The sequence below is a fragment of the Hemiscyllium ocellatum genome, chromosome 20, assembly GCF_020745735.1.
Source record: "Hemiscyllium ocellatum isolate sHemOce1 chromosome 20, sHemOce1.pat.X.cur, whole genome shotgun sequence".
Taxonomy (NCBI): Eukaryota; Metazoa; Chordata; class Chondrichthyes; order Orectolobiformes; family Hemiscylliidae; genus Hemiscyllium; species Hemiscyllium ocellatum.
The window spans coordinates 22561189-22575282 of record NC_083420.1 but is presented as its reverse complement, the minus strand read 5'-3'; the positions used below and the strand labels follow the sequence as shown (position 1 = coordinate 22575282).

At 42.0% G+C, this 14094-nt stretch overlaps 1 protein-coding gene across 1 annotated transcript in view; it reads left to right on the top strand.

Annotated features, from left to right (window-relative positions):
- Positions 1-14094, top strand: part of lmtk2 (lemur tyrosine kinase 2) — a 164917-nt gene that overhangs the window by 50718 nt on the left and 100105 nt on the right. The window contains exons 2-4 of the mRNA XM_060840569.1: positions 6314-6435; positions 7086-7239; positions 9414-9487. Coding sequence (XP_060696552.1) covers positions 6314-6435; positions 7086-7239; positions 9414-9487 — 350 coding nt within the window. The remainder of the gene's footprint in view (positions 1-6313; positions 6436-7085; positions 7240-9413; positions 9488-14094) is intronic.

Genomic DNA, 14094 nt, shown 5'->3' with positions numbered 1-14094 from the left:
CCCCTGGTTGAGTTGTCAAACATCAGTCAATGCAGTATATCTAAGAACCTGTAACATCCCAGGTGTGCATTCCATTGCAGTCAGTGTGGAGCTGTACATTAGTTGACTGGTTTGCAAGCAGGAATGAATGATATTAACTATTATTTAGTCGAGAAGTTAACAGACCATTTTGAACAATGTCCCCTCAATGGGTGTGTTTGGTTAATGAGTCTGGACTGATATCAATTGAGTTTTGCTAACCATATATAATGAATCTTCATTGGGGTACTACTTTACCTTTCCTTAATCTTGTCCATCCCTCTACTGAATGCATTGATTGTAACTTTCAAGGTACAGGTAGTTTTCTTGTCCACCATTCTTTATGTGCAAGCTGAGCAGAATGAATAGTTGTCATTCATTTTCTGGGCAGGTTCAGTAATTTGTTCTGCATTTCAGACCTGGACTTCCAAGAATTATTAATGATTTTTTTCTATTCTGCATACACAGACAGCAGCTGACACATTTGCAATGGAACAAGTGGCACTGCTGTCCAGCTGTCTCCTCTGAGAGTTATCTGACTTTAGGGTGTCTTGGAGGTCTGAGGATCTAGGTAGGCAGTATCCCCTAGATGTCTGGAGGTGGAGGGGCTAACCAGACTGTCGGCTACTGTGATCAGGCCTGTCACTGGATATTCTGAACCGGGGTTTTAAACCAGAGTCTGTGGGAATGGTTTTATAGGGGAGAAGCAGCCTGGACATTTTTCAGAAGGAGCGGTCCAATATAGCGTTGAAAGGGAAAACCCACCACCACGGTGAAATGTCCCCTATTTTTGCCTTCACAAGCCAGTCACCCAGGAACTGACAATATCAGATGTGGGAGGAGGTTTTCAGGCAAAGGCCCTTTTTGTAATCTTTTATAATAACATAAAGTAGGTGTCTTTAGGGACTGGGAATATTTTTGTCTAGAAATTATCCCATTAGTAATATTTGGTTGGAATGGTTTGGTTATTCAGATAAAGGAAAAAAAAAAGTCAACATGAGGAATTTGTTGGATGTTTTGGGACAGTTTCTTAGACAGGCATATTACAGCACCAACCAGGGACCAGGCTATACTAGACCTGGTCTCGCCCACTGAGATGGGATTAATTACTAACCTCATAGTGAACATGTCCTTGGCAGCATTGACCATAATATGATTGAATTTTACATGCAGTTTAAAGGAGAGAAGTGTGGGTTCAAGATCACAATTTTTCATTCAAACAAAGGCAATTATGAGGGCATGAAAGCTGAACTTGCGCAAATGAACTGGCGATTTTGGTTAAAGGACAGATCAATAGAAATGCAATGGCAAACGTTTAAGGGGATTTTCCAGAAAACTCAGAATAGATAAATTCAACAAATATGAAAAATTCTAAGCCATGGATCCACCATCAGTGGTTAACTTAAAAAAAAAATCAAAGGTTGTATCAAATTCAAAGAAAAGACATCTAATTGTCCAAAGATAAGTGTCAGATCAGATTGGACAGAATATAGGCCACTGTAGGAATATTACAGTCTCCTTCCTGTTGGAAAGATGTTGTGAAACTTGAAAGGGTTCAGGAAAGATTTACAAGGATGTTGCCAGGGTTGGAGGATTTGAGCTATAGGGAGAGGCTGAGCAGGCTAGGGCTGTTGTTGCTGGAGGCTGAGGGGTGATCTCAGAGGTTTATAAAATCATGAAGGTCATGGATACGATAAATAGACAAGGTCTTTTCCTTGGGGTTGGGGAGTCCAGAACTAGAGGGCATAGGTTTAGGGTGAGAGGGGAAAGACATAAAAAAGACCTGAGGGGCAGTGTTTTCACACAGAAGGTGGTACATGTATGGAATGAGCTGCAAGAGGAAGTGGTGGAGGCGAGTAAGTTTGCTACATTTAAAAGACATTTGGATGGGTATATGAATAGGAAGGATTTGGAGGGATATGGGCTGGGTGTTGGCAGGTAGGACTAGATTGGGTTGGGATATCTTGTCAGCATGGACAAGTTGGACTGAAGGGTCTGTTTCCGTGCTGTACATTTCTATGACTCTTAGTAATTGTGTTTTTTTTTCTTAAGAATTAATAAGGAGAGAAAAATTATGGTAGGAGAGAAAGTTAGTCAAAAATAGGAAAACAGGAAAATTTTCTTAATTTATTAACTCCCTTTTTTTGCCATATCTTGTGTTGCCTCTATAGAAAATGAGCCAAGGGAATTGATAATGGAGGATAAAGAGATGGCAGATGAAGTGAATGGTTTTTTTTACATTGGTCTTCATGGAAAGGAAATCAGTAGCATCTCCGATGTATTTGTAAATCAGGAATTGAAAAGAGAGGGAGGAACTATAGAAAATTGTAATTATCAGAAGTAGTCCTGAGTAAATTGGAACTTTGAGTTAACAAGTTCTGTAGATCCTGATGGATTTTAGCCTAGGGCCTTAACAGGTGTATTTAGTGAGGTAGTTGATGCATTGGATTTAATTTTACAAAATGCATTAGATTGTAAGAGGTAATGTATTGGTATGGATAGAAAATTGCCTGCCAACAAGAAGCAGTGAATAGAAATAAATGGCCCTCTTTAAGGCTGCAGATGTCAGAAATAGTGTGCTACAGAAGTTGATGTGGGAGTCTCATATTTGCAATTTATATAAATGATTTCAGTGAAGAGAAGTAGCTAAGTTTGCTGATGACACAAAGATAGAAAAGTAAATTATGAAGGGGACCTAAAGGGCCCACACAGGGATCTAGTTCGGTAAAGATCTGGCAAATGGAGTACACTGTGTGGAATTGTGAAATTATTCATTTTGTTATAATTGAGAGTGCGTGCTGCTGGGAAAGCATAGCAGGTGAGGCAGCATCCGAGGAGCAGGAGAATCAATGTTTTGGATATAAGCCATTTATCAGGAATGAAGCTTGTGGGCTGGAGGCTGAGAGATAAATGGGACGGGGATGGGGTTGGGGGGAAGGTAGCTGAAAAAGCGATAGGTGGAGGAAGGTGATGGAGAAGACGATAGGTTGGGGGGGGTGGATGATGGATAAGTCAGGAGATGATGTAGAGTTGGAGGCTTGGGACTGGGATAATGTGGGGAGGGAGGGGAAATGAGGAAGATGTTGAAATCCACACTTATCTCATGTGGTTGCAGGCTTCCAAGGTGGAATATGAGGCGTTCTTCCTCCAGGCGCCTGGTGGTAACGGTTTGGCAGTGGAGGTAGCCCAGGACCTGCATGTCTTTGACAGAGTGGGATGGGGGGTAGAGTTGAAGTGTTCAGCCTTGGAGCAGTGGGTTGGTGAGTGTGGGTGTCCCAGAGATGTTATCTGAAATGATCTGCATGTAGAGGAGACCACACCGGGTGCAACGGATGCAGTAGATGACGTCGTTAGAGGTACAGGTAAATTTCTGACCGATGTGGAAGGGTCTCTTGGGGCCGTGGATGGAGGTGAGAGGGGAGTGGTGTGTTCTCAGGTTTTGCACTTCCTGTGGTGGCAGGGAAAAGTGCCAGGTGTGGGCTGGTGGGAGGTGTGGACCTGAAGAGTGGCTGCTTTCTCCATTTTAATATAATGTATGAAAAAGAAGCTTATTATTTAAATTGAGAGGATGCAGAGAAGTTGTGTACTAGTGTATGAATGACAGAAGGGTAGTATGCAGATACAGCAATTAATCACAAAAGCTAGTAGAATGTTTGTTTTTATTGTGAGGGAAATTGAATGCAAAAGGAGGTTACACTTCAGTTTTACAGGGCATTGGTGAGACAGAATCTTGTGTACTGCATTTAGTACTAGTCACTGTACTTTCAGAAGGATGCTAATGCTTCAAATCAGTTTACAGGTTTATAAGACTAATAACTGGAATGAGAGGATTGCTTTATGAAGAAAGGCTACGATTGACTCCTTTGGAGTTTAGAGGAATCAGATGACTTATTTGAAACAAATAATATCCTGAAGGGACTTGACCAGGTTAATGTTGAAAGGATGTTTCCTCTTGAGGAAGAACCTTGAATTAAGATCATAGTCTTAAATGGGCAACTCCCTATTTTTAAAACTAAGATGAGGAAACCTATTTTGAGGGTTGAGCGTCTTTGGAATTTCCTTCCTCAAAAGTCAGTGGATGCAGAATCTTTGAATATTTTTAAAGGCAGATATAGATAGATTTTTGATTACCAAAGGAAAGAACAATTATTGGGATATGCAGGACTATAGAGTTGAGGTTAAAATCAGATCAACCATGATCTTGTTGAATGGCAGAACAGACTTAAAACGACGAGTGGCCTACTCATGTTTCTTGCTCCTATGTTTATGGCTCTGAATGTCATAGCAGATGTACCTCTGGGCTTGCAGCAGTGTGGAAAGATTTGTTCACTACTCTGTCTATAAGCTTTAACTTGTACACTTATTGCCCTTTACATATTTTAACTTTGTAAATACACTATTTATTTAGAGCCCCTAACTGCTCTTTGGAACTGGATGGAAATTTGCTGTCTGACAAATTAGTACATTAGCTGTAAAATCCAATTACAAAGTTTTACCCATTATAGTTTTTAAAAGTATACTTGGAGCTTTTAATAAAATGATGTTCCTTTCAGAATGAGCAGGTTCTTGATGTTTCTTATAAGGAACATGCTGTTCCTTATAAGGAGCATCCAGATTTTTTTCTAATTTCAATAGTATTTGAGAGATCTGTCCTTTTGATAAACCATGAAAATGGTGTTTGCAGTTTGAACGTAGTAAATCTAAAACTTCTACGTTCGAACATACTAGATAATATCCCACATATACTTGGTTATTTATGTGGAGCTCCTTCATTAAATTTAGTAAAGTTCAGAGTATTGTTAGATCAGCAAACACGTGATAGAAATGTCTAACAGACAAAGAGTTTAATACTCCCAAACCAGGATTGTGGCATGCAGACTATTAGAAGAGCTTCTGATACTGGTGTTATTTTTACATATGACTCCAAGATTTCAGGCCAGTGTTCCAGTCCTGCAAACTGAAAAATGCAAACCGAACAATGTTATAATATTTTGTCATTGTCAGAAAATAGAAGGAAATCTATTATCGGAACAAGCCCTGTTGCATGACCTGCAAATATTTTATCAAAGGCTATCTACTTGGATCTATAGGAAGTTATATGACAACTGGCTTTTGAACACCGACTGTTCTATGTGAAACAGTAACTGTTTTCACTAGCTGTATTTTTTCTTCCCTGCATCTGTTAGGAAATTCCCATTGGAATTCCAAGGACAATGCAATTGTTTACATATTACCAGATCTTACAGTTTTGATATTTTAAAGAGTATTATTTATTAAAGGCAAGTAGCAATAGGTCCCTTTCAGGTCAGCACTCAAACATGCCACATTGAAAGAGACAAAGGCGATGACCATGTACATCAGCTCCAAATGCAACATGACATTGTCCTGAAAATGAAGGTCAAGACTCAACACCAGATTTTTCCTGTGGATAGCATAAATGAATCGAGGTGTATATTTTTTCTCAAATACTGTTGTGTTATCCATTGTATATAACTTTGTATGGTTATGTTTTGTTAAAAGGCTCAATATACTGGAAAGTTAAAGATACTGAAGATAAATACGGTCTGGTTATGTTAATTGTAAGTGTCAGCTTAGCTCAGCCAGTAGTACTGTGGCCTCTTGAGTTCAGCCCTTGACTTCACTACATATGCAAATAATTTTGTGCTGTTTTGCCAGAGATCTGTTCTGGGATCAAATGTGACCTACTTCAAAAAAACTGATCCCATTGAGTTAGCCACAGAAGAGCAGGGCATGCTCTTAACATACTGACCAACAGGTCTCCTTCAAGAAACAGAACATTTAGCTATTTATTCATTTATGTGGGATCTTGTGCCCCAATTTGGTACTGCGCCTACTCTTCTGGTTTCAAAAGTAAATAATTGGTTGTAAAATTCTTTGGGTGATTTGCTAATGAGCTATGTTGTACACTTACAAATTCATTCTTTCGTCAATTTGGATTGTGTGTTCATATCAGATAAAAGTCATCTGCATGGCTTCAATCTTGTGCATTGCCATAATTTGTTCTTAGCCTCAGAATGTCTAGGTTGTGCTTGGGGCCAACTTATTTAGGTGTGATGGATTTAACTTTTAATCTGGTGTATATAATTTTACATTCTAATGGGTAATCGGTTTTTTAAAAAAATATTTACTTAATGATTAACTTTTATCTCAACTATTCTAAATTTAGCAATACTATGTTATTCAATTGAACTTGTGCGCTGTAGTTTTATTTTTTTTCTTGAAATGCATTTTAAAATGAATGTTGGAAATTGATTGCAATCTTTTTTTCCCCCAGGGGAAGCAGCTGTTGAAGTCTCCTTGTCACTGCTTATAGTGTCTGGTTGCAGTCTAGCTGTCCTCATCATCCTGCTTATGAACTGTGCATCCTGCTGTAAAGAGCAGGGAATAAATTTCAAGGTGAGCACGTAGGATGCACCTTGGTTGCTCTGATTTGACATTTTTTCTGTTTTGCTGCCACGTAATTTATTAACTGTAATCTCGAAGCTGCTTACTTTGTGTCGGCAATGTATCACTTTAAGTGGAATTTGTACTGCATTGTCCCACATCGATTACAGCTGGCTATTTTAGGAAGATTACTTCTCAAATGAGATTGCAACTCACTTGATTCAGATTATTTTTCCATCCTATGGTTTCAGGCAATGGGAAGAAGACATTGCCTGAAATTATCTCTGACAAATTTCAGTTTACTACCTTTTTGGGGATTGAGGGACTGTAACTATTGATTTATATTCCATCTGGTGGACTCTTTCTTACATCAGAGACTTGAGTACAATTTATGTAGAGTGATACCTCCTTAAAGAAGAAATTTTGCTTGGCTTTAGGTGTAGGAATATATGCAATCTGTATATTGTTTGATTCTAGGGTTTTAAAAGAAAATGGTCACTGCAGAGTCTAAATTACTGAAGTATTTTCGTCACACTGAGAGTAAGATGTGGTGCATTATAGCACTGTTTATAACATTGCAGTTTTGCTTAAAGCTGTGCAATTAATGAATGCACCAATAACTTTTTTTAATGTTAGCATGTTGCTCACTTTTTTAATTTCAGGAATTTGAAGATGATAATCCTGATGAAGAAAATGATTTCATACCACCAGCAGAAGACACCCCTTCGCCTCCAGCACCCGCTGAAGTTTACACACTTACAGTTCCAAATATTATACTTTCTACTCCAACACAATTTCAGTCATCTAAAACACAAGGTATGAGTTGGTCTGAATTTGACAGTTTTAAAATATTTTAGCATTGATTGGTCAAGCAACATTTACTGATATTTAACCAATGTGTGACCCCATAGAATGTCAGTTCTTGTTTTTAGTCATATCTCATTGTATAAAATCAGTTGAAATTACTGCTGTAACCTTTTCTCTTGGGTTCTAGTTTACGCCAGTAAATTTAACTTGGTGAGTGGCTGAGTCATACAAACAGGAAGATCCCATGTTCAGTCTTGTAGTCTGTATTGAACTTGTTGATTTCAGCTGGGGTGATATCAGAATTCCTATGGCCTCTCCCACCATTAGGGCAGACAGTATTTTCCAGGGTTCCCATTTCTTGATTTCTGTTAAGAAACTCCTGATGATGTGTGGATGACTTACACTGGCAGAATCAAACTTTGTGTAATGTTCCTGATGAAAGTTAGCATGCAATATGCATAATGTATGTCAGAGCAGATATTGAAGTCTCTGAACATGACCAAGAGTCCTGGAAAAGTCTCAGGATGATCTCTGTAAATACTAGTAATTTAAGAGTATCACCTACTGCAAGGATGTCTTTGAATAAAAGTGCCCCTGGTTGTGAGTCTTTGGAATAAAAACAGTGTGTGCTGGAAAACTGAGCTGCTAGCAGGATCTGTGGAGAGTGTGTTTCCCTGTCCATGGATGCTGACAGACCCTTCTCCAACCCACATTCTTTATTTCAGTGAGGGGTGTTTATGGATATGGTACCAAATCAAGCAGGCTGCTTTGTCCTGGATCATGTTAGGCTTCTTGAGCGGTGTTGCGCACAGTTGGGAGTATTTCATCATACTCCTGACTTGTGTCCTGTAAATGGTCAACAGGCTTTGGGTAGTCAGGAAGTGAGTTACTCGCTGCCAGGTTCCTAGCCTCCTAGCCTTGTAGTCACTGTAGTCCAGTTGAGCTTCTGGTCAGTGGTACTCCTAGGATATTGATAGTGGGGGATTCAGTGATGGTAACACCATTGAATGTCAAGGGATGTTAAATTGTTTCTTATTGGAGATGGTCATTGCATGACCAATGCAGAATTTTGCTTTTACATGACTCTTTGCAACACCCTGAAAAGATTGGAAATAGAGTCCTTTAATATCTTTAAGACAGAGAAAAGGGATGAAATGTTATTGGTGAGGTAGGAAAGTGGATTTGAGGTTACAATTAGATCAACAATGATCTTAATGATTACCAAAGCAGGCTCAAGGTGCCGCAAGGCCTACTGTTTGTTCATATGTAATTGCTAAATGTGTAACTTTATCTCAGGAAAAAAAGTCAGCCTTTGAAAAAGTGAAATAAATTTGATTCGCATTGGTTTGTTTTGGAGAGGGGCTTATTTTTATCTATTCTTTACTTTGGATTATGAAAATGCAATTAATTGGCATTCATTGTTATCAACATGTCTGAAAATCTTAACTCTTAATATTCAAAACTCTATTGAATTTGTTTACCTATAAATTGTGCACAGATTGTTAAATTATATCTCGGGACAATAACCGTGCACAGAGTATCATTAATGTATAAAGTGGCAGTTTAAATATTAACAAAAATATTTGCAAAGTGTTACTAAATATATTTAAAATAGTTGGCAGAAACATCTAATTAATGGTGAAAATAAATAAAATGCACATTTTAACTACAGAACTTCATAAGACTTGATGTCTTAATCTTAGGCACAATTTCAGTGTAAACATCTTACTGTCACTTTACAACTTCATTTGAAGTAAATAGGACATAATGGCAATTTCTTGTAACTAAAATATCTTTCCCTTTTATCCCCTAAACAAGTTCCTCAGTCCACATATTCTTTACAATGTTTTTGCATTGGTATTGTTTATAAATATGTCCAAACTAGTAATGATTTGATCAAACATTTATGCTTCATGAAGTCAAACTTTTTGCTTATTGCTTCAATTACTACAATGATAAAGTACTTGGCACTTTGATATCAATGTCTTCTGTATGTTTTTTTTCCTTCCCCTTTCTCCCATCGATTAGAATTATTGTTGGGTATATTTCATTTAAGTCTAAAAGTGCTAGTTCAAAATAGAAAACCTGGGATTTAGAACATTGTTGGAAATCAAAGGTCAATGTTTTCCTGTTGGAGCTTTTTTATAAAATATGCTTTGATCATTCATTTTGTTTTTTAACAGGAGTATCCTCAGCATCTCTTGCTCGTCATCATCTTAGCTACATCCAGGAAATTGGAAATGGCTGGTTTGGTAAGGTAAGCACAGCCTTTACAATCTAAAGATGAGGATCCCAAAGTGTTTTTAATCAAAAAGAGACTAGGTCTAATTCTGCAGTGTATTTAGTAGATTGTTAACTGTGATTCAGATATTTGGTAGTAAAGGAAAAAAATAGTAGGGATCGCTAATGTACATGAAACTTTTATTTTAGGTTAATTTTTAAATTATTTAAAATCACAAATTCTTTGTGGAACCATGGAAACTACATTTCATAACTGATTTTCATTTTAAATACCAAGCATGGTTAAGCCATTTAAAGTAATTTTGGGAGTCCCAACTTCTGAAAGGAACATGATATTCTTGTAATTATGTTTGAATATGGTAACTTGCAAATGGACAATGTGCTTTATACTGTCGTCCCACCTTTTCGAGGACCGTTGGGGATGGGCATAAAGGCCGGTCTCGTCAGTGGTTCCTGCATGCCATGAAAGATTAAAAAATGTCTGAGTGTAAGGCTCTTATGTAGCATTAATAGAGGCACTGTCAATCTAGTTCTCAGTTTCTTAGTAAACTTGTGTTGATGTGATAAAACAGATAACGTCATTAAAAATTAATTAGTCAGTGGAAAAATTATCACTGCTGGAGCAGAGGGTGGTCCATGGAATTTAGGTGTATATTTTCTTTTTATGAATTGTGGGCACGGCAATTCCTTAATTCTATATGAAAAGCTTCCTTCAATTCTAATTGAGTCATTTAGTGGGCTGTTTCAGAGGGCAGGTAAAAGCTGGTCACATTGCTGTGGGTCTGGTGTCATGTAATTGTCTACACTGTGCAGATGATAGATCTCCTTTAAATGGTTTTTGGGACCAGATTGTCACTTTTTAAAAAAAAATATAGATTCATGCACATCTTGTACTATGAACACCTGCATTTTATTAACAATGTATTTCCTCAGTTTTGATGGTAGGATTTGAACTTGTGTTTATGGATCATATTCCAGGTCTTTAAATTACTAGTCCAGTGATGTAACATCATAATGTGCTATAGTATCCTGATCCTATTATGATATATCTAACCTGGAAAAAATAGATGGTGTTATTAGGTGCCCAAATGAAGTGATCAATTTTTGAGCAATTAGCCTTTGAATGTAATTGTTACATAAAGGAAACAAAAAGTGGGAGATGTCAACTTTGCTACCTCCTTTGGATCTTCATGCTTGAGGAAAGAACCAACATTGAAAAAAAATTTTCAGCAGAGAAGAGATTAAGTCAAATTTTAATTGTGGCTTCCAGGTCTGAAAGTTGAAGCGTTCAGAATTCAAATCATTAAAAGTATTCTGTGGACAAAAAGCTGATCTAGAACACAGAACTATTTGAGATTTTAATTTTTAGATCTGTACTTTTTGGGTAACTTCCTTTTAAAAAGGTAATTTTGAAAAACTGTTTTTAGGGGAAAATCAAACTGATTCCAGTTTAGTCAGAAACTAACAAAAAATGAAAGTGAATGCAAGCTCAACAGGCACTGTCCACTCCATGTTCTTGAACACAGTGCAGTCTTCAAGCCTTATCAGTTCTGAATGTAGAATAGATTGGTGTTCAGTTATTGTTCTTAGTGAAATTTCATAGCGTTAAATGTATTGTTTTGGTTTTAAAATTCTAAATAGAACCTAGAACACTTGGATAAATCAATTTAAAGTAAAATGTTTGCAAGATTAGCAGCAGCTGTGGTATTAATTGGATCGCTCTTTTAAAGAGCTGGCATAAGCACAATGGGCTAAGTGACTTCATTCTGCCCTGTAATTATAGAACATAGAACATTAAGCACCGCCCTTCAGCCCTTGATGTTGTGCCAACCTGTGGAACCTCTCAACCTTCTCTCTCACGAAAACAGCCTCCAGTCCCTCAGCCTTTCCTTATAGGACTTTCCCTCCATACCAGGCAACATCCTAGAAAATCTCCTCTGAACCCTATCCAAAGCTTCCACATCCTTCCTATAATGTGACCAGAACTGTACGCAATGCTCCAAATGTGGTTGCACCAGAGTTCAGTACAGCTGCAACATGATCTCCATGGTTCCAAAACTCAATTCCTCTAACAATAAAAGTTAACATACCGTATGCCGCCTTAACAACCCTATCAACCTGGGTGGCAACTTTCAAGGATCTATCTACTTGGACACAGAGATCTCTCTGCTCATCTACACTACCAAGAATCTTACCATTAGTCCAGTACTCTGCATTCCGGTTACTCCTTCCAAAGTGAATCACCTCAGACGTTTCCACATTAAACTCCATCTGCCACCTCTCAGCCCAGCTCTGCAGCTTATCTATGTCTCTCTCTAACCTACAACATCCTTTGTCACTATTCACAACTCTACCAACATTAGTGACATCCGCAAATTTCCTAACCCATCCTTCTATACCGTCATACTGGTTATTTGTAAAAAAATGACAAACAACAGTGGACAACAGATTGTTGCAGTACAGTAATTGAACTCCAGGATGAATATTTCCCATCAACCATCGCTCTCGCGCTCTTGCTCACGCGCGCTCTCTCGCGCGCTCTCTCTCGCTCTCACCCTCTCTCGCTCTCACCCTCTCTCTCGCGCGCTCTCTCTCTCTCGCGCGCTCTCTCTCTCTCGCTCGCGCTCTCTCTCTCTCTCGCTCGCGCGCTCTGTCTCGCTCGCGCGCTCTGTCTCGCTCGCGCGCTCTGTCTCGCTCGCGCTCTGTCTCGCTCGCGCGCTCTGTCTCGCTCGCGCGCTCTGTCTCGCTCGCGCGCTCTGTCTCGCTCGCGCTCTGTCTCGCTCGCGCTATGTCTCGCTCGCGCTCTGTCTCTCGCTCGCGCTCTCGCGCTCTCTCTCTCGTGCTCTCTCTCTCGCTCGTGCACTCTCTCTCGCTCGTGCACTCTCTCTCGCTCGTGCTCTCTCTCTCTCGCGCTCTCTCTCTCGCGCGCTCTCTCTCTCTGTCTCGCTCGCGCTCTCTGTCTCGCTCGCGCTCTCTGTCTCGCTCGCGCTCTCTGTCTCGCTCTCTGTCTCGCTCGCGCTCTCTGTCTCGCTCGCGCTCTCTGTCTCGCTCGCGCGCTCTGTCTCGCTCGCGCGCTCTGTCTCGCTCGCGCTCTGTCTCGCTCGCGCTCTGTCTCGCTCGCGCTCTGTCTCGCTCGCGCTCTGTCTCGCTCGCGCTCTGTCTCGCTCGCGCTCTCGCGCTCTCTCTCTCGTGCTCTCTCTCTCTCGTGCTCTCTCTCTCTCGTGCTCTCTCTCTCTCGTGCTCTCTCTCTCTCGTGCTCTCTCTCTCTCGCGCTCTCTCTCGCTCGTGCACTCTCTCTCGCTCGTGCACTCTCTCTCGCTCGTGCACTCTCTCTCGCTCGTGCTCTCTCTCTCGCTCGTGCTCTCTCTCTCTCGCTCGCGTTCTCTCTCTCGCTCGTGTTCTCTCTCTCGCTCGCGCTCTCTCTCTCTCTCTCTCGCGCTCTCTCTCGCGCTCTCTCTCTCGCGCTCTCTCTCTCGCGCTCTCTCTCTCGCGCTCTCTCTCTCGCGCTCTCTCTCTCGCGCTCTCTCTCTCGCGCGCTCTCTCTCTCTCTGTCTCGCTCGCGCTCTCTGTCTCGCTCGCGCTCTCTGTCTCGCTCGCGCGCTCTCTCTCGCTCGCGCGCTCTCTCTCGCTCGCGCTCTCTCTCTCGCGCTCTCTGTCTCTCTCGCGCTCTCTGTCTCTCTCGCGCTCTCTGTCTCTCTCGCGCTCTCTGTCTCTCTCGCGCTCTCTCTCTCTCGCGCTCTCTCTCTCTCGCGCTCTCTCTCTCTCGCGCTCTCTCTGTCTCGCTCGCGCTCGCTCTCTGTCTCGCTCGCGCTCTCTGTCTCGCTCGCGCTCTCTGTCTCGCTCGCGCTCTCTGTCTCGCGCTCTCGCTCTCGCGCTCTCTGTCTCGCGCTCTCTGTCTCGCGCTCTCTGTCTCGCGCTCTCGCTCTCGCGCTCTCGCTCTCTGTCTCGCGCTCTCTGTCTCGCGCTCTCTGTCTCGCGCTCTCTGTCTCGCGCTCTCTGTCTCGCGCTCTCGCTCTCGCGCTCTCTGTCTCGCGCTCTCTGTCTCGCGCTCTCTGTCTCGCGCTCTCTGTCTCGCGCTCTCTGTCTCGCGCTCTCTGTCTCGCGCTCTCTCTCTCGCGCTCTCGCTCTCGCGCTCTCGCTCTCGCGCTCTCGCTCTCGCGCTCTCGCTCTCGCGCTCTCTGTCTCGCGCTCTCTGTCTCGCGCTCTCTGTCTCGCGCTCTCTGTCTCGCGCTCTCTCTCGCTCGCGCTCTCTCTCTCGCTCGCGCTCTCTCTCTCGCTCGCGCTCTCTCTCTCGCTCGCGCTCTCTCTCTCTCGCGCTCTCTCTCTCGCTCGCGCTCTCTCTCTCTCGCGCTCTCTCTCTCTCTCGCGCTCTCTCTCTCGCTCGCGCTCTCTCTCTCTCTCGCGCTCTCTCTCTCTCTCTCGCGCTCTCTCTCTCTCTCTCGCGCTCTCTCTCTCTGTCTCGCTCGCGCTCTCTGTCTCGCTCGCGCTCTCGCGCTCTCTGTCTCGCTCGCGCTCTCGCGCTCTCTGTCTCGCTCGCGCTCTCGCGCTCTGTCTCGCTCGCGCTCTCGCGCTCTCTGTCTCGCTCGCGCTCTCGCGCTCTCTGTCTCGCTCGCGCTCTCGCGC